This window comes from Diplotaxodon limnothrissa, linkage group LG14 (genome assembly GCF_057381915.1).
Source record: "Diplotaxodon limnothrissa isolate DT_005_m linkage group LG14, D_limnothrissa_male_GT1.1, whole genome shotgun sequence".
Lineage (NCBI taxonomy): Eukaryota > Metazoa > Chordata > Actinopteri > Cichliformes > Cichlidae > Diplotaxodon > Diplotaxodon limnothrissa.
Genome location: NC_140609.1, coordinates 22,008,994 through 22,033,153, shown reverse-complemented (window position 1 = coordinate 22,033,153; position 24,160 = coordinate 22,008,994). Strand labels below are relative to the sequence as shown.

At 42.2% G+C, this 24,160-nt stretch overlaps 3 protein-coding genes across 3 annotated transcripts; 2 read left to right on the top strand and 1 right to left on the bottom strand.

Annotated features, from left to right (window-relative positions):
- The first annotated feature begins 262 nt into the window (after positions 1–262).
- rilp (Rab interacting lysosomal protein) lies at positions 263–9,610 on the top strand. The gene is made up of 8 exons (XM_085370620.1): positions 263–829; positions 3,605–3,728; positions 5,000–5,121; positions 6,628–6,813; positions 7,069–7,238; positions 7,338–7,463; positions 7,575–7,658; positions 8,134–9,610. The coding sequence occupies exons 1-8, from the start codon at positions 500–502 to the stop codon at positions 8,252–8,254; spliced, it is 1,263 nt and encodes a 420-aa protein (XP_085226746.1). The 5' UTR covers positions 263–499; the 3' UTR covers positions 8,255–9,610.
- A 561-nt stretch (positions 9,611–10,171) lies between these two features.
- Positions 10,172–17,428, top strand: scarf1 (scavenger receptor class F, member 1). The gene is made up of 11 exons (XM_085371677.1): positions 10,172–10,287; positions 10,556–10,617; positions 10,704–10,805; positions 10,937–11,477; positions 11,841–12,059; positions 13,305–13,433; positions 13,993–14,099; positions 14,213–14,330; positions 14,454–14,578; positions 14,799–14,936; positions 15,062–17,428. Exons 1-11 carry the CDS (start codon positions 10,187–10,189, stop codon positions 16,174–16,176), a joined length of 2,757 nt encoding a protein of 918 aa, XP_085227803.1. The 5' UTR covers positions 10,172–10,186; the 3' UTR covers positions 16,177–17,428.
- On the bottom strand, positions 16,686–23,072 carry vtna (vitronectin a). The gene is made up of 8 exons (XM_085371676.1): positions 22,958–23,072; positions 22,272–22,391; positions 21,788–22,180; positions 21,535–21,674; positions 20,584–20,740; positions 20,343–20,495; positions 19,772–20,260; positions 16,686–18,006 (listed from the first exon to the last, which is right to left on the bottom strand). The coding sequence occupies exons 1-8, from the start codon at positions 23,013–23,015 to the stop codon at positions 17,885–17,887; spliced, it is 1,632 nt and encodes a 543-aa protein (XP_085227802.1). The 5' UTR covers positions 23,016–23,072; the 3' UTR covers positions 16,686–17,884.
- Positions 23,073–24,160: the final 1,088 nt, after the last annotated feature.

Here is a 24,160-nt window from a genome sequence, read left to right as displayed (position 1 = left end):
ATAAGCCAGGACTTTACTTTCTGTTTTAGTCTTGGTTAATGAAGCTATATTTCCAGGTTTATGTGCAGTTCTGCCGTTATTTTATTTCCCTAGACAGTTCTAGGCCAGCATTTCTGACTGCAGATCTGCAGAGGAAATTAAGTTTACGCTTTGCTGCATGCATCAGTAAGCTCGACCTAGCAGGCATACTTGTGCATGTTTCTCTGTACTCGCACTACATTGGTCAGAAAAGTAGGAGGACCCAGCAGCGAGTACACAGCAGCCTACTGTCCACTGTTGTGCTCGGTGTCTATTTTTTTTGGGGGGGGTAGGCTGATGTAATGTGACCACACATTAAATAAATGAAGTGGCATCGTCGTGAGCGGAGCAGGTCAAGTTTAGACGTGTCGGCAGAGGGTGAGGTTTAAAGTTTGCACGCTGATTTGGTTGACGGTTTGCCGTCACGTCTCCTGTCGGTTTCGATAGTCTGTGAAGAGCATGTGAAGCGAGCTGCTCGGACATGGAGACGCTCTCGGAGACCAAAAACTTGGAGGACTGCTTCGGCAGGACGTTTTCCGCTCTCACCGTCGATGATGTGTACAAGATAGCCAAAGTGATCGGCACCGATGTGGAGAAACTCATCGACGGTTACGGCAAAGAGAGCGCTGAGGGTCTAGTACCGAAGATAGTGAAAGTGCTGGAGCTGCTGGAGAGCTTCGCGTCGAGGAACCACGCTCACAAACTGAGGGAAGAGGAGCTTCTGAAGACCTTCGAGACCATACAGCTGCAACAGCAGAAGAAACGCGGGGGGAAGGAAAACGACGAGGCCAACGATAAAAACGAGATACGGGTGAGAGACGTGGGGGATTTTCAGTCACACCACCATTTTGTAAATAATACAACGGCGCCTGTGCGTGTTACTCACCGAGTGTGCGTCTCTGTGTTATAACAGCAGGTTAATGGAGCTGTTTGACAACGAGTCTGATGTATTTCGAGGTGATTTTGCGCCGTTTGGGTAACCTACATGCTACTGCTCCCAACTGTAGTGAAAACGTAGCTCCATAACTCTTTTTTTCTGTGATACTATGTCACTGTGAAACTAAAATTACTCTTGCATATATATTTGCATGACCTCGCGTGATATAAACCTTATAACTGCCTGTTTGATATCAATCCACCGCCACCTTTAAATACCTGAAGTTCCGCCCCGTGTCGTCAAGGCAACCACGTAGACCGACAGTTATTCTTAGACTCTGTAATTTAACCGTTTTCAGTGAGAATATTTAACATTGGCATAGTTTAACTTTAATTGTTATGTCCCCTGTTATATATTGTAAAATGTATTTTATAAATCACATGATGACACAGCAGTGATTTTAGCTTTAGCACTGGGAGTGTTACCACCCACACTAGAAAGAAGCTAGCTAATTAGCAGTCAGCCACTTAAGTAGCATCTTACCAGTAATCACTTGGTGTAAAGTACCACATTTAAAAGGGACTTTTCGTTAATTATAACTGTAGCTATAGAGTTATAAATGTTGAAGAACCACGTTAATACGTTCATGAGGTCATGGCATCATTTAGGAGCTTCTGCAGTACTGTACACAAGTTTTGTGCCACCTCATTTATTTATATTTTGCTTGGAAAATGCAACGATTTATTGAAACTATGTGCATACATACATGGGAATACAGTTTATAAGGTAAAAACAGAACATGTCAAATTCTAAGGAGCTCCAAAGTCAGTATTTGGATTGGCCACCTTTAGCCAACACCCAAAGCTCTGCTTTGGATCTCACACTGCTTCATGGATGTTGAGGTCCTGTGTTTGTGATCATTGTCATGCTGAAGAGTGAAGCTATGCTGGTATTGCATGATGGATCAAATTCAGATTCAACACTCTATAGGGCCTGTTGCCACTGATTTTCAGCCCAGTTCTTCTTTGTCAGTCTTTTCTCCTGTTTTCCTTCTTTAAGAATGGCCTCTTGGCAGCCACCCTTCCACTGAGAGCATATCTGATGAAGCAGCAGATTGTAGATCAAACGAAGGTTTAGATGCATCTCTCAGGTCCTGTGTCATGTCTTTTGTCAGACTATTTCTCTCTTTATTTAGTGTTTGTGCTGCCATTATATGGAAAAGCTCTGCTGTCGTGGGAAGTCAGACTTTGCTGTTTAGATGTCTCATAGCCATTAGAGAAACATCTGCAATTTATGCTTATGTGTATGGGTCTTGAGATATTTTTTATGTGCAGAGACTGGATCTCTGTGGTGTCTTGTCTAGTGTGGACCTTGAAGGGGGAGAATTCGGGATGGGGGGTTGGAGGGTGTAATGGACATCAGAGATGGGCAGTAACGCGTTACTGTAATCTGATTACTTTTTTCAAGTAACGAGTAAAGTAAGGGATTACTATTGCAAAATCGGTAATTAGATTACCGTTACTTTCCCGTAGGAACGCTGCGTTACTGCGTTACTAAAACCGTGATTTTTTTTGTGAGAATGTCTCATGACAGTGACGTAAGCAAGTGCGACGTTGGTGACAGCAGCTGTGTGCAGATCAACAATGGATAATATATCGAGTGCGGGAGAGAGTATGAGCGTGCAGCGTTTAAAGTGTGGAAGTACTGACCTTACTTTGAGTTTGATTCCATAAAAAGTGACAAAAACATTAGCGTCCATCGTGCGTGGGAAGAAAACTTCTTTTTACAGCGAAAAAAACCCCTAAACTTCCGAGCAAGCACCGAGTAGCTACGACGTGATGGGAAACTCACAGAGACACTCGCGCGGATTCTTCAACTGACCGCAGCACACCTACACCAGGGTAACCCTCCGCCTACCCTGCTCCTGCTTTACAGGTGAAAATAGAGCAAAAGGACCGCTGAGTCTTTGACTTTATTTATTTTCTGCTGTGTTTTACTTGCATCTGTTTGAAAGAGTGAGTGAAAACACAAAAAATATTTTATTTTATGTGCTGGAATGTGTAGAAAATAGGTTTAAATGTTAAACTAATTTATTCAAGTCAGAGAATGTTGCATATAATTAAATGTTTTGCTTGATGCATAAAGTTAAAAGATTAAAACTGATAAAACAAGTTAAAAAAAGAGACTTTTCCATTTGATTACATTTTGTATGATGGATTATGTAGAAAAAGTAGAATTGGGCTGAAAGATCTATCACTTTATCACCTCTTCAGGTTGTAAATCGTGTTTTTAAAAAGTAACTAAGTAACTAAGTAATTAATTACTTTTGAAAATAAGTAATCAGTAAAGTAACGGGATTACTTTTTGGGGGGAGTAATCAGTAATTAGTTACTGATTACTTTTTTCAAGTAACTTGACCAACACTGATGGACATACAATTGTTCTGAAATCAAGATCGACTTTGCTGTTGTCATGATGTCATGTATGTCATGGTTGAAATCAATAAAACAAAGTTGGAAAAGAAAAACATCTGCAATGACTTAACACTACACACCTGCTTGGACGCAACTGGTTAACTTGAATCCAGATTTTGAATGCTTTAGAGATTTTCTACAGCTTACATCAGATCTTTTCCCCCCTTCTAAAAATGCAATACAACCTGCTTTTGAGGTTTTAGTTTCACAGTCTGACTCCTGTCATCTCATCCAGGAACTTCAGCAGGAGCAGCAGCAGTGGAAGACGAGGTGCGAAGAGCTGCAGGTCCAGATACAGCAGCTCCAGGAAGACAGGGAGGTGCTGGAGAGCAGGCTGAGAGGCAGCCATGCACAGGAAGGTATGTATGAGGAATTATTTTTGTTGAAGTGAACTGTAATGTAAGGTATATCATAGGCTTCTAAAATCGGAACTATGTGAAAATCAGTCCCCCCCCCCCCCCCAAAACAAACAAACAAAACAAAACAAAAAAAATTCAACATGTTATAGAAGTGCAGTAAGTGCGTGCTCTTCAAACAGGTAAATCAACCTCGAGGTCTTGTGGTTATGTTGGTTTTTTTTACTTCATTCTAGTCTGTAAATGTGACATCAACCAGTTCCAGTAAATATTTAAAGCAGTGGGTTAACCATCATACTCTCTGAGGCTGAAACCAGTCCAACTGGCCATCGCTGTGTGTATAGTGCAGTTATTTTTGCTGGCTGAAGTTCATAGTTGTGAAAGTGTTCAGAAAAAGCAAACATCAAAATTAAACCCTGACAACAACCTGAACAATTACTCTGTACACTATAAAAATTAAACAGCAGAGAGATACGATCAATAGTCTTTTAAACATAATATACAGTAAGGCTCCAGTTTTTGCGTACTGGCAGATAAACTCATGCCGTCTTAACTTTGTGATTTATTTGACAGGACGCCCTGAGGCAGGTGAACGTGACTATTCATTTCATGTAGTAAAAGTGAAATGGCTGTTTGGCCACTGAGGTTCACCGCAAATATGCTTTCCAGTTATTTCAGTTTTGATGAAAGGTCACAGAGTGTAAGGGTTAAAAAGAAATGTTATTATTATCTGCTCATTTTTACTGCTGGGTGAACTACATGAAACTCATTTGCTGAATTGTTGGCATCATTTGAGAGATGCACTTCTCAGAATCTGTTAATGTGAAAGCAAAACTATTTGCAAAGCAAGATAACAGTAGATGCAAGCAAGAGATACTGTCTGTGCTCTGAAATCTCAAGTCTCTGTAGAATGAATCAAGATTACGTGCAGCGTGCTGTCCTCGTGCACATTGACACAAATGGGATCAAGGTATTAAGCTCGTGTAATGTTGAGGTCTTGTGGTAATTACTTATGCTGACTTTTGTCTTTCGATATTATTTAGTGCAGATTTTCTTAGAAAGAGTTTGGGCTCATGAGTTTATTACATTTTAGATGACACGAGTAAGCTATTATGAGCATTAGCAACAATAAAACACAGGTTAAATGTTCAATCCAATTTGAATGAGCGTAAGCTATGAAATTATGAAGACAAAGAGGGACAAAAGTAGTTAAAAAAGTAGCTACACAAAGTTGATACACTTTGTGAATTTGTGTGTGTGTGTGTGTGTGTTAGACCGTGTTCAGCGGCAGGAGCGTGAGGTGATGCTAAAGCTGAAGGAGGTGGTGGATAAACAAAGAGATGACCTGAGGGCCAAAAGCCAGGAGATAACTACCATCACCAAAGAGGTGGAGGCGGTAAGGAGACATACGATATAATTCACTCTTAACCTTTTTTCATTCTTTCTTTTTAGGAGGCTGATAGATTAACTTTCTTAGATATTTTCTCGTTTTCGGACCACTCTGTGTAAACTCTATAGAGATGGTTGTGTGGGAAAATCCCAGCGGATCAGCAGTTTCCGAGAAACTCAGTGCAGCCCATCTGGCACCAACAACCATGCCCGTTCAAAGTCACTTAAATAACCTTTCTTTCACATTCTGCCGCTCAGTTTGAACTTCAGTTTTTGCCATGTGATCAGCTGATTAGATCTTTGTTTAAACAAGCAGTGCTTAAAAGGTATACCTTATAAAGTGGCTAGTGTGTCTATCTATTTTTGATAACATTATAAGCTTTGACATTTCTGTTGTGATGTTCCACTTACAAATATTTTAGTGACCTAGAGTAACAAGTTTGACTGCTGCAGAGGCCTTGAGGCAGATGATTCCCATGGTGACAATGGAAACTAATCTAAAGATGGAGCTGGGTCGGGTTAACTCTTCACTGAAGAATAACGACTGAAAACATCTTTAATTTAATCAAAACATTTTATCATTTCTTTTAAAGGGAAAGGAAATAGTAGAAGTATAAATAAACAAACATTAAAATATATTGGCTCGGTCACTTGAGAATTAAGATGAAAACATGTATGAAGTGCAGCCCTTAAATAATAAAATGTGTTCTTTGTCCATGTGGATCACAAGGTTACACTCAATCAGATTTATGGCTGCAAGTTGTGTTTCCTTACAGACTTTCTGACTTTTCTCATGGAAACAGTAGCATTTTTTTCATTATTCTCAAACCCTGTTTTATGTATTGTGTTATTTCTATATATATCATACATACTCACATACACAGTCGTGGAGTCATGTGTCGCACAGCAACACAAGAGAACTTGCATCATGTAAACCGCTCTAACGGAGCCACTGGAAGGCAGAAAGTGTGCTAACTGTCAGGAAAAGAGGGCAGGGATTATCCGCACAGTTACTGCTTGATGATTTAAGCTGCACTTTAGACAAGTCAGGGCACTGTTTTCATCTTGGTACAGCCACAGTGTGGGTGTGTGCTATTGTGTGAGTGTTTGCACGTGGCTGTATGTGTGTCAGGGCATGTATACCACATGATTTAAATAGCGGCCATAACTGGGTGTGTTTGTTAATGCTTGGCGTTTTGCACCCAATCAGCTGACTTTTAAACAGAAAGAAAAACTCACTTCATGGTCAACTGGGGGAAGTAAAAGAGTTGGCTTTGATTTGGTTAACCAAGGAGTATTTTTTATTTTATTTTAAATAATGCCTATTTTTTAATCCTTTATATTAAGGCAGAGTAATCTTATATACCACATTTCCAATTTCCATTTTTGTGGGTCAGCCTTGGTTCATTGATTTAGCCATAAGCTGTGTTTATAACTGTCTGCAGTACTGCTCATGATGCAAATTTGTAAATCATATATATATGTGTATGTTTATGTGTGTGTGTGTGTGTAGCTTCAGGAGCAGCTGGAGCGCTTTATGAAAATGAATGCAGAGTTGCGACACAAGCAGAATGTTTTGCAGGCCCAGCTGAAGAGCACCGTGGAGAGGAAGGCCGACATGGAGGCCGACCTGAAGGAGAAAAACAAAGAAATAGAAAACCTCCAAGCACAGCTCGACAGAACCAACAGCAACACGCCGGTATGCACACCTTTCACACTGGATACGACAGATATGTTTCTTTACTTTCCCGCATATTGAATAAGATGCTTCTTAGAGATACCTTAATATTTACTTAAGGCCTTAAAAGGGAAATCTGTGAACTTTGGACTCCAACGTCACTCTAGAGTGTTTAGAGAGTTTAAGCTTGCACTGTTGATCAAATAACTGCTGCTCTTTGCTGAATCAGCTTTGTGGTTGAATTAATCTGTTGATCACTGTTTGTTGTCCCGTCAGTCCCGACCAAGTCAAACAGCACAGGAGCCAAAGAAAAAGCCAACATCCGATCAGAAGGATCCCGATCAGCCGTGCTTCACCAAGAAGGAGGTGCGCGACATCCTTTTCGAGAGGAACGAGCTAAAAACCAACCTCTTCCTGGTGCAGGAGGAGCTCAGCTACTATCAGAGGTGGGTTTTCTTGTTTGGGTGCGTGTGTTCTTGTTTTAGTTGATGGTCATGGTGCCAGTGAAGTTGTCTACACGCTGAAAGGACTGTATGTGTCTGCAGGGAAATACTGAACGAGGAGAGGTGTCCAGGTTTTCTCTTAGAAGCTGTGCGCTCTGCCATCAAGAAAAAAAGAAAGCTCATTAAAGCCAAGATGCTTGGGATTCCTAACAACGAATGCAGCAGCAGGTATTTCTTACAGACATGATTTCTAGAACAACAATAGGAAACAATGCGCAGATTTAAAAAGATGTTCAGAAAGCGAAAGGGGTTTGAGTGACTCTGTTTTTTCCTCGGCAGTGATGAGGAAGACAGGAGTTCTCTGTTTGGCCAAACAGAAGTGGATGGAACAGTGAAACCGGCTGAGTCACGTATTCGAAACCTGTGAGTACGATGTTGGACAATCACTCCGCACTGGTCAGACTGGAAGCCAGAGTCCTGGTTTGTAAAAAGCAGCAGAACCTGGTGGTGTTTTATATTTATGTTTCGGCTTATATTAGTGCTCTTTTCGTTCCTACATGAGGTCACAGTGCTGATTAAAGCTGTCATTCGTCTCATTTCCACATCTGCTGCACATTTACTGAAACAGAATGCTGGCAAAATGAACCATAAATTAATTTTCAACAGCTTCAGCGCTTTGCACTGTTCCTGTCAATAAACATAGAGCAAATGCAATAAGAAAGTGAACCACTCAGAAAGAAAGAATAAAAGCAGAAACACTGCAGACATCACTCCATCTCCCTCGCTCTGTTAACAATGTCACCCTCCTCAGATTTTGTCAATCCCAGTCTATATTTAGCAGTAATCCCTGACTGCAGATCTGATCTCAGGCCTGTCCCTTCTGCTCTGTCGCCTGCAGCTTTGGCTTCCTGACGAGGTCAAGCAGCGGCCCGGGTCCCACCGACGTGAACAACTCCTCCTGGGAGATCATCAGAGACTCCGAGGCCAATGAGGAGGCGGAGCAGCTGAGGTCTTCCTGAACGCGTTACTGAGCACAGAGATTGAACTGAGAGATTTCTCCAAGTTTGACACTCAGACAACACTTTCTCCTCACCTCAGTCACAACTTCTCTGCGGTTTTTGCTCAGGGCAAAGGTTATGAGGACATTTGAATGCAGACCCAGAGCACCGCTGGAAGATAAAGAAGCGCTTTTAAACAATCCCCTCTTATTTCCTGAAGTTAAGTTTCAACCATGATTAGTTCATGTCTGATGCCTTCCCCTTTATCATGGAAGGAGAAAACAAGAGGAACATTGTGTAACTACAGTACGATATAAGAAATACTGCTATGATATTTTGTACAGGAAGACAATCATGATTTTTTTCATTCTTAGAAAAAAAATGTATTTTTGGTAATTCAGTAAAATCAGATTCAGTGTTTATATGTATTTAAAAAAAAACCCAAAGACATAGTTTGAGTTTTAAATAGATATAATTATCTACTTTAATAGTACATAAAGCAGTAAATTAAGTTCTGCTCATTTTATAACTCATACAAATATTTTCACAAACAATTACAATCTAACTCATACCTCAGTGAGGGAATTTTAAAGCCATGTGGTTACTCTATGTTTAACCTCCTAGGACCTGGCGTCCACATATGTGGACATCACATTTTGGGTTATTTAGACCAAAATACTCAATTTTGCTCTACAAGGGCCTGATATCCACTCACGAGGACATTATACTGCTACTGTTCTATCAAAATTTTAAATGAATATCCTCATATGGGGCTCTTATTTTTCTTAAAAACAAAAATAAAGAAAAAAAAATCTGGTAATTCTTTGTTTTTACATTCATCGGGCCCCAATATGTCCAAATATCAAAGAGAAACTAAAAATGCATGCCGTGGAAGAGTTCAGGTCTTAGGAGGTTAAATGATCTGAAGCACTTCTATGCACAAGGAAACAGAAAAGTGAGTGCAGTGCAGGTTAGGAGAGTGCATCTTAACCCCATAAGCCTTATTTTAGTGCTCGTAGTGTAAAAATCAATCAATCATGTATCAGTATTCGGGTATTTGATGGTGGTGCCCTAAACGTGTGCTTTCAGCACCACCACTTTAAATGAACCCCTCTGTTCCCTCTAAATGTAGTAGAAACTACTCAGGCAGGCCAGTGGCATGTGTAAAGGGAGAATGAATGAACATTGAGTAAAGCCACCTTCTCCTGACATCCTTTGTGGGCAATTTATTTTTGTAAGCATCTTTGTAATGGAGCATTTTCTTTGTTTGTTTTTATGATGTAAACACATTTAAGGTGTTATTTGCCATCTGAGTGAATTTTATTATAAAACAACTGAAAAATGTGTGACATTGAGATTTCAATAAAAACATCTATTAAACAGAGAATATATTTACAAAAGTGAAACAATCTCAGTTCATTTTTTTTACCCTCATAAGAAAAGGAACAAAGAATGCTGAATAAGCTTTCACTGGATCTCAAATTGATCACATGGGCATCTTTTCACCGACTTTCACGACTTATAAGGAAGACAAAGGCTTCCTTCATCATCTCCTGTAAGACCTACTGCAATAGATTCTGACAAAAGGGTGACCATCAGTACGTGTGTGTTTGTTCGTACGCGCCCCATCGTTGTGTACGGCGAGTTTTGTGTGTTAGTGTTCGACCATCTTTAAAAAGCTCTTGTGTCTGGCTGAATAGAAGGAAGTGGCTCTGACTTCCCCAGGAAATGGGAAGAGGAAACCCGGGGGCTTCGACCTCTCTGGCTATGCTGGAGCCACAAGACGACTCACCGGACAGAAAGAGAGAGGGAAGGGTGGAGGGAAGGGTGGAGGGAGGCTGAGAGATAGGTACTGCCCCTCGTTTTTCTCCCCTCGAGTTGAGACAAAGACAAGTTGGGAGCAGAAATAAAGACGGGAATATATTTGTCCCTGGTTGTGCTTTCAGATTGGAGATGAAGCTTCTCCTCAGAGCTCTCAGTGCTCTGCTCTGCTTCTCGCTGGCCTGCGCTCACACTCTGGATCCTGCTGGGAAGAACGTCTGCCAGAATATAAGGTAAACTCCAGCTTTTCCTTCACTCGCACATACTGGCTTTTGAGTCTTAAGTGGCAACAGCGGGTTACCGAATTAACATTTTTGGCGGCCTTCGTCTGGCTTTGAGTTCTTGTGATGAATATTAGTGCCATGAGATTGTACTGTTGGCTTGTGGGTTGTGTGGCCCGTCCTTCTTTAGGATGACATGGCTGAATGCAGGCACTGGAGTGTTTTTTCTACTAAGGTTTCAGATTTATCAAGCTGATTTGATGATGTCTGTAATTCTTAGGGATCCCTCTAACCTGTTCTGTTGCCTTGGATGGCACCAGGAGGGAAAAGAGTGCACAATACGTAAGTTCTAGTATTCTAATGATTATTATTCCTATGCTGTTACCACTTCTACATTGGCTTTGTTTTCTCTTTGTGTTTGTGTGCAGCTGTATGTGAGGGTGAGCAGGCCTGTTTGAAGGGTGAGATCTGTTTATATCCTGGATTATGTCGCTGCCCACCTGGCTACTATGGTGCTGAGTGCAAAACCAGTGAGTTAAAACGTCCATTCGTTGTAGAAGAAATAAGAAAAATAACAATATAAAAACATTATAGTGTTGATAATTACTATATTTTAGTCTAGTAATAGCTCTTTATGTACTCACTGGTGTGTTGTTTCTAGACTGTCCTCTTGAGTTCTGGGGTCCAGACTGCCGTCAGATATGTAAGTGCTATCCTAACGGGCGCTGTCATCCAGCCACTGGCGAGTGCACCTGCCACCCACTCCGTTGGGGCCCACTATGCAAGCAAACCTGCAGGTGTTCCCGGCACGGGCGCTGCCACCCCATCCACGGAAACTGCACCTGCGACACCAGCTATTCAGGTTCAACCTGTGCCAAACCGTGCCAGTGTGATATCGGTGGGTCTGTAGGCCCCAGCTGTGACCAGCAGACAGGCAAGTGTCAGTGCCACAAGGGGCACTGGGGGATGAGGTGTACAAACCCGTGCGACTGTAACCAGTCCCCGTGTAATCAGCGCAATGGTGTGTGCGAGTGCAAGCCTGGCATGTGGGGAACCAGCTGTGACCTGAGTTGTAAATGTGACCTCAAACACAGCAGCTGTGACGTAATGAGTGGGACGTGTCTGTGCCACCCAGGATACATGGGCCTCTTCTGCAACCAGCCCTGTGAAGCAGGAAAGTATGGCATTGACTGTAAAAGGAGGTAGGTTTCAATGTGTGTGTGTCTGTGTCTCTGTTTGTTTGTGTGTATATCATGTTTACATATCTTTGTGGGGACCAAAAATTGAAAGCTTGCTATACTTGTGGGGACCAACAACCCCTATGAGGACGAAAAACCCGTTCCCATGTGTTCGAAGGCATTTGTGAGACTTAAAATGTGGATTTAGTGTCAGGGTTAGGGGTAGACATTCATTTTTGATGGTTAGGGTAAGTAGCTAGGGAAAGGATCATATCAATTAGATGTCCCCACAAGGATATAAAAACACGACTGTGTGTGTGTGGAAAGAAAGGTGGATACACGTGAATGTGTGTGTTCTCACTGCTGAACTTTATCCCTTGTCTTCAGTTGTGGTCACTGTAAAGACAACCAGCTTTGCTCTCTGATCGATGGCACATGTGCAGCCTGTGAGCCGGGCTGGAACGGTACGCGATGCGACCGCCCATGTTCATCTGGTTTCCATGGTGATGGCTGCAAAGAAGGGTGTCCACGATGCAGGAACAATGAACCCTGTGACCCAAAAACTGGGTTGTGTCAGAGTTGTGATCCCGGATGGACTGGACCCAGGTGCGCGCGCATATTTTGGGGAAACATTAGCAACAATACATAAAAATTTACACTATTTACAACTAACTGCTTTACAAAGTACATTACGAGTCATTATTTTTCACCTTTTTTTGGTGCGTTTTTACACTTTGACATAATCAAAGCAATTAATAGGTAAAAGGAAAGAATTAGCTTTCAAATTAAAACCTTATTTCCAAAAAAGTAGGACGCGTGATGATTTGCAGATCTCATAAACTCACATTTTAGTCACAGTAGAACATAGAAAATGCAATTTAAAGAAAAATATTTACACATTTTTGATTTGATGGTAGCAACACATCTCAAAAATGTTGTGAAAGGGTCATGTTTACGGCTTTGCAGCATCCCTCATGTCTGTTTTTAATGCAGTGCTGTCTGAAGGCTCGAAGATCACGGGTTTTGATTTTTGGTAGTGTCCCTTGCACACAGAGATTTCTCCAGATTCTGTATTGTAGATAAAAAATTAGTCAAAGCTGAAGTTGTTCCACAAGTTAATGGCTCAATTTTTTGAACCTCTGTCCATCTTTACTTCTGAGTTTTTTGGGAATTGGGGTTCTAAATATACAGAAATGCTAAAATGTAATAACTGGCTACTTAATCACTGTGTTATTTTAAAAAAAAGAATAAAAATGATCAGCGGCCTGCACCTCACTGGTCTTAGGAAGCATCCTGTGATCAGTGTGGTTCATATGCTTTAGCTCAAACTGAAAAATCAATCAATCAGTAAATTGTCTGTCTGTCACAGATTATAGTTATTTTTGTCAGAAGCTCCATTGTCATCCTGTGGTGTGATCTGGGGACTGAAAACACTTCCGTACTTGTGCATACAGCTGTTCGTGGGAGGCTCTGACGTCCGTGAGTTGGCTGTCAAAGCGCATTTCACTGACTAGAGACATAATCAGAAAGTCAGACCCAGAAGACAAGAGATGATTTGAGTTTAACAAAAAGAGATGAATCTGCTAAAAAGTCCAAGTTATTCACTGCTTACAACTGTACTGCAGTCTCTTGAACATGACGGATTCAAAGAGTTGCTTGGAAGAGTTAAAACTTATGGATTAAGTTGCCTAAAGATGCAAAATTAATAAAATGATCCATGTGGTAAAACATGAGCACTGCTTATGACACTTAAGCTCAAAAACAGTCTGCTTATAGAGGATGGAAAGTTTGTACCGCCAACAGTGTAAGTGTGTTAGTAATCTCTGTCCTCGTTTTTCTGTCCTCGTCCAGGTGTCAGGAGCGCTGCCTTAACGGGAGGTTTGGAGACGCCTGCCTCTTGACGTGTAGTCCTTGTTTTCATGGCAACTGCCATCATGTGACAGGAAAATGTGTCTGTGCGCCAGGCTTCCAGGGAGAGAGGTGAGAAAATTAAAGCATTGCTTACTGTTGGATAGACTTACTGTTGCAGATGCAGCTTTTATCAAAGGTTAAGATTTTAAATAGTTAAACTGCACTCCCAGATCAGTTAAAGACTGTGTTTAACTGACAATCCAGCAATTTAGAAACTTACAATTAACCTAATTAGTTGTGGGATGTTCCAAAAGGTGGTAGCATTGCAGAAGTTTTCTAGTCACACCAACCATGGTAAAAAAATGAAACTAACTACCTTCATGACTTGGATGTCCTTTACATTATCCAACCATATATTGCCCACTGGTGTAATCGCAGTCAAGGTTTCAATTAATAAAACTACACTGAACTCTTTTCAAGAAGCCTTCAAATTTAAATTTTTTCTGATTTCACTCTTTCTCTTGCCCTGAGTGTACGATCTGAGGTTAGTAGGTTAAAACATGGAAAACGTGGCCCCTTTAACTTTCTTCTCTGTGATGCTTGTACGTCACCGTTATGTGTTCACCCAGTACTAAAATAAAATCTTGATTTAACTTTCTTACTCACTGTGACTCATGGATGTTTCCAGCTGTAACAACAGCTGCCCTGCCCTCCGGTTTGGCTTCAACTGTTCTTCTGTCTGCGACTGCGGTGAGGCGGTGGCCTGCGACTCTGTGACCGGAGCCTGTCCTAACAGTACGTCCATCCATCCACTCAGTTATCTGTCAGTTTTGTGTATAAATGTGTACATTAGTGTGTCTTGTACTTTCCCTTACATGTTTGTGTTTGTGTGTGTGTTTGAATGACAGGTTACAGAGGTGCTGTGCTTGCGGGTGTGCTGGTTCCTTTGCTCCTGTTGCTTCTTGCTGTAGTTTGCTGCTGCTTGTGTTGTGGAGGACGCCCGGCTGGTGACAGAGACAAAGACAGGTCAGCAGCTACCTTTCTTTTAGGCATTTTATCTTCACTTTGCATAGACGGTAAAACATGGAAAGCAGGCTACGTTTATCATTCTATATACCGGTAACTTTACATGATTTCTTTTGGTCGTAGTACAACTGTTGCTGATGGCGGCTTCTTGGTTCGGATGAAGTATCACGTTTATAGCGTCCTGGCAAACATTGGCGCTGCCCTGCCGTGTATCTCTGCCTGGTCCTCTGGCCTGCCTCGTGTCACCGGTCAGTCTTGCCACTCACAGTGCTCACAGTGTAATGCAACTATTGTATACAAACTTCATAAAAGTACAAAAAAGACTATTTTAATCATCATTAAGATTTGAATTCTTTTAAAATGTCTACTGTGTGCATGAATTATGACCAGAAGCTGTGATATTTAGTTCTATTATTATTATTCTTTTTAAATTAATCTGCTTTCTATGTCTCATGTAAACACACACAGTGTCACACCATGACCCTGAGCTGACCTTCAACCACAGCTTCATTGAGCCTCCTTCCTCTGGCTGGGTGACGGAGGGATCGTCCTTCGACAGCGATGAGGAGACGGGAGAGGCTCTTTACTGCGTCCCTCCAATGGAAGGTAGAGGCAAAAATAAAGTTCACCAGTTAACAAAGTTTATAGTGCCCTCTTTTGGTGCAAGGTAGAACTGCCACTTTTAAAAACTCTTTCTGGCACTGGTTGATGTTTTGCTCTGTTTCTGTTAGACATCCCGGCTGTGGCGGGCGGTGAGTTCCAGGAGATGAGCTCAAAGTGTAACATGTTCTTAGACCCATCGGGCTTCAGCAGCGAGGACATCTCCTCACCCTTTAACATCCCTCGCACCTCCAGCATTGCCAAGGCCAAGCGGCCATCCGTCTCATTTGCTGAAGGCACCCGCTTCAGCCCCAAAGAGAGGCGTGGCTCTGCTCAGGACCCTTGTGCTCTCCCTCGCAGCAAACCCAAATCATCCTGGGGGGTTTTGATGCTATCGGCCCTGCAAAGTCAGGGAAGCACAGCTAGAACTGGGGAGGGGAACGGACTTGAGGGCGAGAAGGAGAAAGATGGAGTGGATGTGACCGACAGTCAGGAGTTAAACTGTGAGGAGGCTGACCAGGAAGTAGACAGAACCCCATCAAGGTCCACCCTGCAGGTTCCTGGAGCATCAGGACGGAGACGGACTATGTCTAACACAGCTGCTCATAAAGGGACATCGTCCGCCTCTGATGCTCAAGAAGGGGGCTCTCATAAGGTCACCACTGTGTATGTGACGGTGGGTAAGGCGGGTAAGCCCATCACAAAAACAGAGCCGAGCTCTGAGGGCCCCGTTCAGGCGATGCTGCGAAGACTGGGCAGCCTCCAGAGGCAAAAAGAGCAGGAGTCTGGCAGGCCTAAGCCGAAGGGGAGTGAAGGCATCATCAAACCACCCAGGAAGAAGCTGGGAGCTCGGGCGGCTGTTTGGGAGCAGGGAGGACCGTCTACAAGGGAGGCTGGAGTTTGTAAGCCAATCAGGAGGAAGCACTCCTCCCACAACTCCTCTGATGCAGCTGGATCGAATGGCACACTGCCAACAGAGAGTGGCACTCCAAAACGGCCGCTGTCGTCCATTTTAAAGAGCGTGCCTGAAGTGGCGTCAGCCGACTCGGGGTCTAATCTGCGGGCCGAAGGAGACGAAAGGCAGCACGCTGCCTCGCATCATGAAGAACAAATTGAGAGCTCCTACCGGACTCTGAGACCCGTGGGAGATGGCACAAGCCCCATTGAAATCATCACCAACGAAGGAGCGGCGGTCAGTATGACTGATGAACCCTGGTACGAAAATGTCCAGATCAAAAACTCGTGACCTCTGAGAAAACGGGTCAGCAGGACTGATCGAAAAACAGCCGCATGTTTGTTATCCTGCAGTTATAACTGAACAATGGGGAAAGCTTCTCTGAGAGATTTGTGCAGCTGCAGCTCACATGACTGAAATAACAGAGAAATTGTGATTTTAAAAATAGCAACCGTTAATGAAATTTCAAACAACAGATGGAACAAGAAAATAGGGTGTTTTCTAACAAGAACGCTACACAGTCCGTTGTTGCCTTGGTGTTGTTCCCACACTGTAACCCATGTTTCCCCAGTACCATGACCCTGAACTGACCGATCATGCTGTTATGAATTTTTATCTTTGTAACTTAGTTTTTCTTCAGGCCTTTTCAATACTCACTAAACATATTTTCCCTAAACCTATAACCAAGTGTTTCTGGCTTAACCTAAAAACAACTGCAACTGAAAACTGAAACTACTCTTTTTAGTATTATTTTAATCTAAGCCTAAAAATCTAAATATTTACTTTTACATTAGCACAAACTTACAGTCTTGTGGGTGAAAGTCCTGCATTTAGACTTTCATTAGCCAACAGCTTTAGGAGCAACATCAGCTGGGTCCTGGGTTTGAATCCATTGGCTGTTTTGGGGCCTTTCTGTTCTCTCTGGGTACTCTGAGTCCCTCCTGCAGCCCAAAGACATGTATGTTAGATTAATTAGTGAATCTAAATAGGCTGAAAGTGTGAATGTGTGACGATCGATGGGATTGGCTCCAGCACCCCCATGATGGATGGATGGACAGATGTAATATCTGCACCTATTGTGCTTATATAGTCAGAAAGGATAAATGGAAGTAAAGAGTGGAAGTTTGTGGAAAAAGAAGCAGTGATGAACATCTGGGTGGGTTCCCAGAAGATAATAAAATGAGTGTGATGAACTTTTTGATTGATTTGATTGATTCAGTTAAGTGTGAGGAAAGGATCTGAGTCTGCTGCTCTGTGGATATTTTATTAGTCTTGGATGAAACTCAGGTAAGAACAGGCTGTAACAGATTGTAGTCGCGATTCACTCAGAATCAGTACATGCTTTACACATGAGGGAAAAGCCCGGCAGGGTTGTTTATTCTATCGTATAAATCAGTCAGAGAACTGGAATTGTAAAAATGTTTGTACTTCTGTGACCCGATGTTAAAGTTTCCTGCGAGTCCACAGCGCACGAACACTGCTGTGGGGTTAGAAACACATTGCTGCCCTGCTTGTGACCACTGGTGAATTAAACCTCCCCTGAAGTCTGTGTTAATATTTTATAGTATTATTATTTCACTGTATAAACATGACCGTGATTAATAAAAAGACAATAAACACTTTGGCTTTTGTAGATACATTATTCAAAATACACGATAAGTAATGAATACAGTAATAATTGCAGATTAATTATCATTAACAGAGTTTAGCTTTCAGACGGATAAACGTTGCTGTCTCTGGGTCTCTCTGTTAAATGTGTTTTTCACTTTAGCTGCGTTTAATAAAGCTGACTGAAAGTCAGCCAGCTGAACTTTGGCCCTAAGCTGCATGTGGACTCTCACCGATACACCAATATTTGCTGAAGTCAGCTAGCTGTGTGTTACACTGCGCATGTTCGACACTTTTAACCCCTACCACTGCCTACTGCAGTAAAAACAACAGCTCTATTACACGCTAACTGGGTTACACTGATCAAAATAACAAACTAAAATTCTGGAAACTACTTCTTCTCTGCTCCAGGGGTGTCCGAACAGCCGAGCCAGTACTTGGCGATGGATCTGGGGTACGGAGGAACAGCAGGATCAACTCTCTTAGTCCTGATATCCACTCTGTAGTATTTATCTAGAAAACACAAAAACTCACTCAACACATGCTTACCAGTCACAGTTAGTATTCATATTGTCTGCTTTGTACACATACTATACTATTATTATAGTGTGTGGAGTAGTGGTTAAACATAAACCAGAATGACACTGAATATGACGTAAAGATTACAAACAGAAATGCACTTGGAGTAAAGTATAAAACAGAAACAATGTTAGGCATCTGTTTTTTGCTGTATGAACTATATACAGCATTAAAATGTAATGAAACTAGTGTGTGGTGAGAGAGAGCCGAGCAAGTTAGTTCCTGTTGCCTCCCCCAGCTGTCTGCCGTCTACAGCTGTGACTCAGCTCTTAGTTTATGTGCCAGCAGTGTGAAGACCAAACACACAATATTTGAACAATGATAAAATCATCATTGTTATTTAGTCATTTAACCATTATTGTACTAGCCTTCATAAGCATTGCTGTTAATAACGGCCCTGCTTTTGCTGTGAGCGTGAGATATTCTTTTTCTTTAACATCCTCATCTTCCTTAAAATAGATTTGATTTGATTACAGTTCCCAGGAAACCTTGAAATAAAGACAATAACTCATGGGATATGCCTTTTCTCTTTCCTTCTGCTCTAGCTGACTTTGTAATGATTAATGTACACTCACTGATAACTTCATTAGTTAGGGGTAGAATGGTGAAGAAAGGTGATTTAGGTTCTTTTTGACTGTCGCATGGTTGTTAGTCACCTCAAGGTGCTTTAAATTGTACAGACCCTACAGCAAAACACAGAAAACCCCCAAAATTAGACAGCCCCCAGTGAGGAAGCATTTGGTAACAGTGGGAAGGAAAAACTCAATTTTAACAGGAAGAAACCTCTGGCAGAACCAGGCTCAGGGAGGGGCAGCCCTCTGCCACAAACAGATGGAGTGTTGGAGTGTGGAAGTGGCATTTTCTGTGTGAAATGCTTTGATAATGCCAGCGGAAAGAGGAGAATAGCCAAAGTGCTTCGAGCTGATTGGAAGACAACAGTAACTCAAAAAAGGCACTCTTTACAGCCAAGGTATGCAGAAGAGCATCACTGAACGCTCAGCCCTTTGAAGCAGATGAACTACTGCAGCAGAAGACCGCACTGGATGCCACTTCAGCCAGCTAAAAACAGGAAACTGAGGCTAATAGAAGCTTGGGTAAACGTTGCCTAGTCTGAAACATTCAGATAGCCGGGTCAGAATTTGTTGTAAAAAAAAACATGGATCCATCCTGCCTTTTCCCAGCAGTTCAGGGTGGTGGTGGTGTCTTTGCTTACTTCAGGCCTCTCAAACACCGCCTACCTGAGTATTAATGCTGACCATGTCCATCCCTTTATGGCCACAGCAAACCCATCTTCTGATTGCTGGTTCCAGCAGGATAGCAGACCATGCCACAAAGCTCAGATCATTTCAAACTTGTTCCTTAAATATAACAACGAGTTCACTGCACTCAAATGACCACAGCCACGAGATCTCCAGGAGAACCTTTGGGATGTGGTGGATGTGCAGCCGATAAAACTGCAGCAACTGTGTGATGCTATCATGTCAATATGGACTGAAATCTACAAACTGTTGCTTAATTTAACAAAGAAAATGTTAAACTGTTCTTTTTAAATGCAATGCTTTGCTGCTTTTCTAATTTATATTACTATGAATTACAAAATAACCAATTAACCACATGTTGTAAGGCAGTGGAAATGAATGATTGAATACATTTTCAGAAACATTGTTTGATACGGTGCGTCCCATTCTGAATCTGTTACCTTCTTTGAAGAAGTAGACGGTCTGTATGGGCATCTCCCTTTGGAAGTCGTAGCCGTATCGGTCATCTCTGGAGTCATAGTTGCCTCTGTTGTTCTGGCCATAACGATCTCTCCGTCTGTCCTGGTCCCAGTCTTGATCCCACCGTCTGTCCCAGCCTTGTCCCAGCCTCTCTGCCATTTCCATCCTCCTCTCTGCCAGTCTCATACCCATTTCCATCCCTCTTTCAGCAAATTCCCGCCCCATGTTCATTCCCTGCTCAGCAAAGGAGCCCCAGGAGGGTGAACGATTTTGTCTCCGCCGACCCCACTGCTGGTTCCACTGCTGGTTCCACTGCTGGTCCCACTGCTGGTCTTGCTGGCTGTTGTAGCGGCGTCGCGTCGACCTCCAAGGACTGATGTAGATTCTGCCCGCCATGGCAGCATCCACTGGAGACCTGAGGCCCTTCCAGTCCTTGTTAATAAAGTGGTGCTTACTATGATGCTGAGGCACTGCAGAAGATTAAAAATAAGTTAAACCACACACACGTGTGACTCCTGTCTGCACAAATAGGTCTATAACTGCACAACTCACGGTCAGAGAAGAGCTCGCCGAAGAAACGCTCATAGTTGTTGTAGTACACATCAGTGTAGCGCCTGAAGGGAGTGGACGGAGAGCTCTCAGACATTTTGATGCACTCCTCATGAGACGGCTGGTGCAAAAACTCATACACATAATACTGGTCACCTGCAGAAAGGATGGTATGATGAGCCACTGATGTTCAGTACTACAGGAACAGCTGGAGATGTATGCAAACCAAAGCGTCTGGTTGTACCTTTGAAAAAATAGACCTTCTCTTTTCCGTGGTGGCTGTGGGCAGGAAGGGCAAACGCTGCGTCCACATGATCGGGAATCCGGTCAAAGCCAACGTTTATGTATCGGGGATAGTCATCATCCAGCACGCCATTGTCAAACCTCCAGTACTTGTTTCCCTACATGGGTAAACATCAAATTTGTAGTAGATTAGCTTTTTAAAATACTTTTAAACCTAAACTATGACATAATGTTTCCAATATTGGCTTTGCCCTTTATAAGGCAGTCATTGAAATACATGGAAATGGAAAATTTGAGTGTTATTGGAGGACATTAAAAAAGCAAACTTTTTTCAAAGTTTTTTTTTTACTTTTTTATAGTGCAAAGTCACTGAAGTTATCATATATGGTTCCTCACACATTTAGAGCATTTTTTTCTACAAAAGACTATAAGAATAAAATACATATTTAAAGGAGGATTTATTTTTGAACATTTTCCTGGTTTCACACTGTCAATTTTCATAAATATAACACACATATCAGAGTGCAGCCCTGCCAACCCCTGTTAGTTTTAATGCTTTAACCACAAGTGTGGGAGTAGGTACGGGGGAAAAGCCAATTTCCTAAATTCAGGAAGAATTTGATTGGAAGTTTAAAATGTTCCAGGCCTTTAATGATTGGTCAGATGCAATAATGTCACATAAGCTGATCTTTGCTGATTAGCTGGGAGAAATCCATGTGTTTCTACAACCTCCCAGTGAGTCACGAGGAGGCCAATTTTCATGTCCACTTAAGTCACCAAATATGGCTCCTCGCCCAACAGTACTTTATTGTTGTGTTGAATTATCTTTTTTTTTCTATTGTTGAATTATTATTTTTATTCTCTTAGAGCTTTTGATTTCTTTGGAGAGTTGCAAACAATTAAAGTGATCAAAATTATTAAGATAATTGGATTTGATTTGTTTTGGTTCCACCTTAAAGATGTAGGTCTTCCCCTGACAGTTGATGCGGGTGAACGCAGCATCAATGGACCCGCTGATGCCCCACACATCCTTAATGAGCTTTGGATAACCAGGGAGCACTGCCTTCTGGTAAAGTTCAAAGAAGTACTCCCCTGGAAAACAAAGCCAGAGCGATCATGCTGTTTTATTTGTTACTTTCAAACATGAGCGAGACCATGACAGAGCCTGAAAGGTTGTCTTGTAACAGATGAATTCACTCACTGACCTCTGAAAGCATAGATGGAGCCATTTTTGATCTGCATGAAGGCGTCAAAAGGTCTGCCACTGCAGACCTCAGCATCTGGGTCAGGGGCCACGGTGGTGGCTGTTGTGGCAGGAACTGTGGTCACCTCGGTTGCTGCGCTGGTCGTGATGGAGTCCTCCAATGTGTGGGTGTCTGGGTGTGTCGCACGTGTCGGCGGGATGTTAGAGACTCTCAGTCTGGTCGGTCTGGTCATTTCCAGCGTGGTCTCGGGGCGTTCTTGCGCTCTGGGATTGAAGTCCGGCGGTTGTGTAGGCCTCAGCTGGTTGCGTGCTGAACGACGTGTGGGCTGAGGCGTGCTCTCAGATTGCCCATCGTAATAATCGTCTTCAGCAAACTGAAATGTGTCTCCGCGAGCTGAGGGGGTGTGAGAGAAATGTCAACATCCATTTTTGACCTGTGAGTTCTTAACAGAATGAATGAACCAATGAGCAGGGAGGCTTCTTACTCATCATATTGCAGGTGGATTCAAAGTCAGAGCAGCAGCTTTTGTAGTACTTGCACATGGAGTCACACTGGCACTTCTTCCGGGCGTCAAAGCCATTTTCGCAGCGGTCCAAACATGACTCTGGAGATAAAACAACATGCTTCAGTCATTCCCTCTCTCCGCTGTTTGCACCTCAGAACAAAATTCATTTCCTCCTTTGGATAATAAACGTAAATTTGATTACAGCTCCCATGAGGCTTTGACTGTATGCCAGCGGCACAGACTCATGTGATATCAAAAACTCAATCTTACAGTGAATTAGGCAATATATTAAAAGACAGTTGTAATAATTCAAAATGATTACAGTTTTGTAGATTTAACAAAGTGCTCTAAAGACTTTACTCATTTTTCCATATATTTAACAACATTTTGGAAACAAAATAATTAATTTATTATGAAAATAATCAAATGAATTGTTTTTTATTAGCTGTACTGACAATAATAAATATGTCTACTTGTTAAGCAAATTGTTTGCTAGTGCCTCAAAGTTTATGCGTCAGACATTTTAATACAACAGTTAATGAACATAATTCAACTTTTACCATCCAAATTTGTACGCAATAGGTCCCAAATCAGATCTGAAGCAGGGTCCTGAACAGAGCACAAAGCTACTCTATGAAGTCAAAAGTAGATTTTGTTAGACTCACCGTCTGAAGCCAAAGTGTCGGCGAGCAGAGCGAGCAGCAGCACAGCCCACAGGTCCATGTTGCCTCCTCTGTGTCCGAGGACAGACTGAGGAAATAATGAAGGCCTGTGTGCTCCCTATCATTGGAAGCATGTGCCAGTCACCCCACCTCCTCATTCACTTGAACCTTATTTGCAGACTTCTGTCTACTCGGACAAATAAACACAGACTGAGAGGGGGAAAAGATCAATGGGGTGGGTGTGTGGATTACTGTTTGACCTCTGACCAAAGATGTTTGTACATTTTAAGTAGTTTGTGGTCATTTTTACAGATTTCAATTATTGAAATCAACATTGACTCTAAATATTCTAAAGACAGATATTCTACTCTGGCTGATAATAACTTTAAAGGCCTTTTCTGATGAAAAAATGGTGAAAAGCATCTTTCAGGATTCCTTGTAACTTTTTAAAAAAATGAAAAATGTATCAATAATCTGGTCTCTTGCTAAATAGGAATTTTTGGCATTAAATTATGAACAGCAATATATTAATTAGAGATATTTTCACTGTAAGCAACTATTGTACACTGTGAAATGCACTATACACAGGTACACACACACACAGGTCTTTATCACCAGCTTCCACATTTATTTATAGTTTTCCCAGGTTATGATATGAACACAGTCTGACAGCTGTCGGTCCCAGCTGATTTCCCTCTCCCTCCGCTCCTCTCCGTCTCACTATAAAAAGGGAAGGAAACCATTATCAGTCCAAATCGCCATCAGCTGTTCTCACCGGCATTTCCAGCACCGCCCCGTTGAGCCCACTGCACCACTCCTCCCCTGCAGCCGCGCCCGGGACCACACCTCCGCCACATACACATATCATTTTAACACTTTTATACACCACTCTGCATTTGGTTATTAGCTATTATTAATCTCTGGCTCTCATTCACAGTGTGTCTTTTGTCTTGTCTTCCTCCCTTCACCCCCAGCTGGTCATGGCAGATGTTTGCCCCTTCTTGACCCTGGTTCTGCCGGAGGTTTCTTCCTCTTTAAAGGGAGTTTTTCCTTCTCCAAAGTTCTTGTTCATAAGGGGTTGTCTGATTGTTTGGGTTTCTCTGTATTATTGTAGCCCTTACCTTACAATACTGTTGCTGAGATTCGGTGCTAAATAAATAAAATTCAATTGAACTGAAATATTACCTTTAATTGTCAAAAGCTTGT

What these genes read in the sequence shown, in the direction of transcription:
- rilp (XM_085370620.1), top strand. Translation starts at nt 500, where the DNA reads ATGGAGACGCTCTCGGAGACCAAAAACTTGGAGGACTGCTTCGGCAGG. An exon ending in ACGATAAAAACGAGATACGG is followed by an intron (nt 830 to 3,604) that starts GTGAGAGACGTG and finishes CATCTCATCCAG; the next exon opens with GAACTTCAGCAGGAGCAGCA. An exon ending in TCACCAAAGAGGTGGAGGCG is followed by an intron (nt 5,122 to 6,627) that starts GTAAGGAGACAT and finishes GTGTGTGTGTAG; the next exon opens with CTTCAGGAGCAGCTGGAGCG.
- scarf1 (XM_085371677.1), top strand. Translation starts at nt 10,187, where the DNA reads ATGAAGCTTCTCCTCAGAGCTCTCAGTGCTCTGCTCTGCTTCTCGCTG. An exon ending in GGGAAAAGAGTGCACAATAC is followed by an intron (nt 10,618 to 10,703) that starts GTAAGTTCTAGT and finishes GTTTGTGTGCAG; the next exon opens with CTGTATGTGAGGGTGAGCAG. An exon ending in CTGCGTCCCTCCAATGGAAG is followed by an intron (nt 14,937 to 15,061) that starts GTAGAGGCAAAA and finishes TGTTTCTGTTAG; the next exon opens with ACATCCCGGCTGTGGCGGGC.
- vtna (XM_085371676.1), bottom strand. Translation starts at nt 23,015, where the DNA reads ATGGACCTGTGGGCTGTGCTGCTGCTCGCTCTGCTCGCCGACACTTTG. An exon ending in ATCCACCTGCAATATGATGA is followed by an intron (nt 22,181 to 22,271) that starts GTAAGAAGCCTC and finishes ACACCCCCTCAG; the next exon opens with CTCGCGGAGACACATTTCAG. An exon ending in CGGCGAGCTCTTCTCTGACC is followed by an intron (nt 20,261 to 20,342) that starts GTGAGTTGTGCA and finishes AATCTTCTGCAG; the next exon opens with TGCCTCAGCATCATAGTAAG.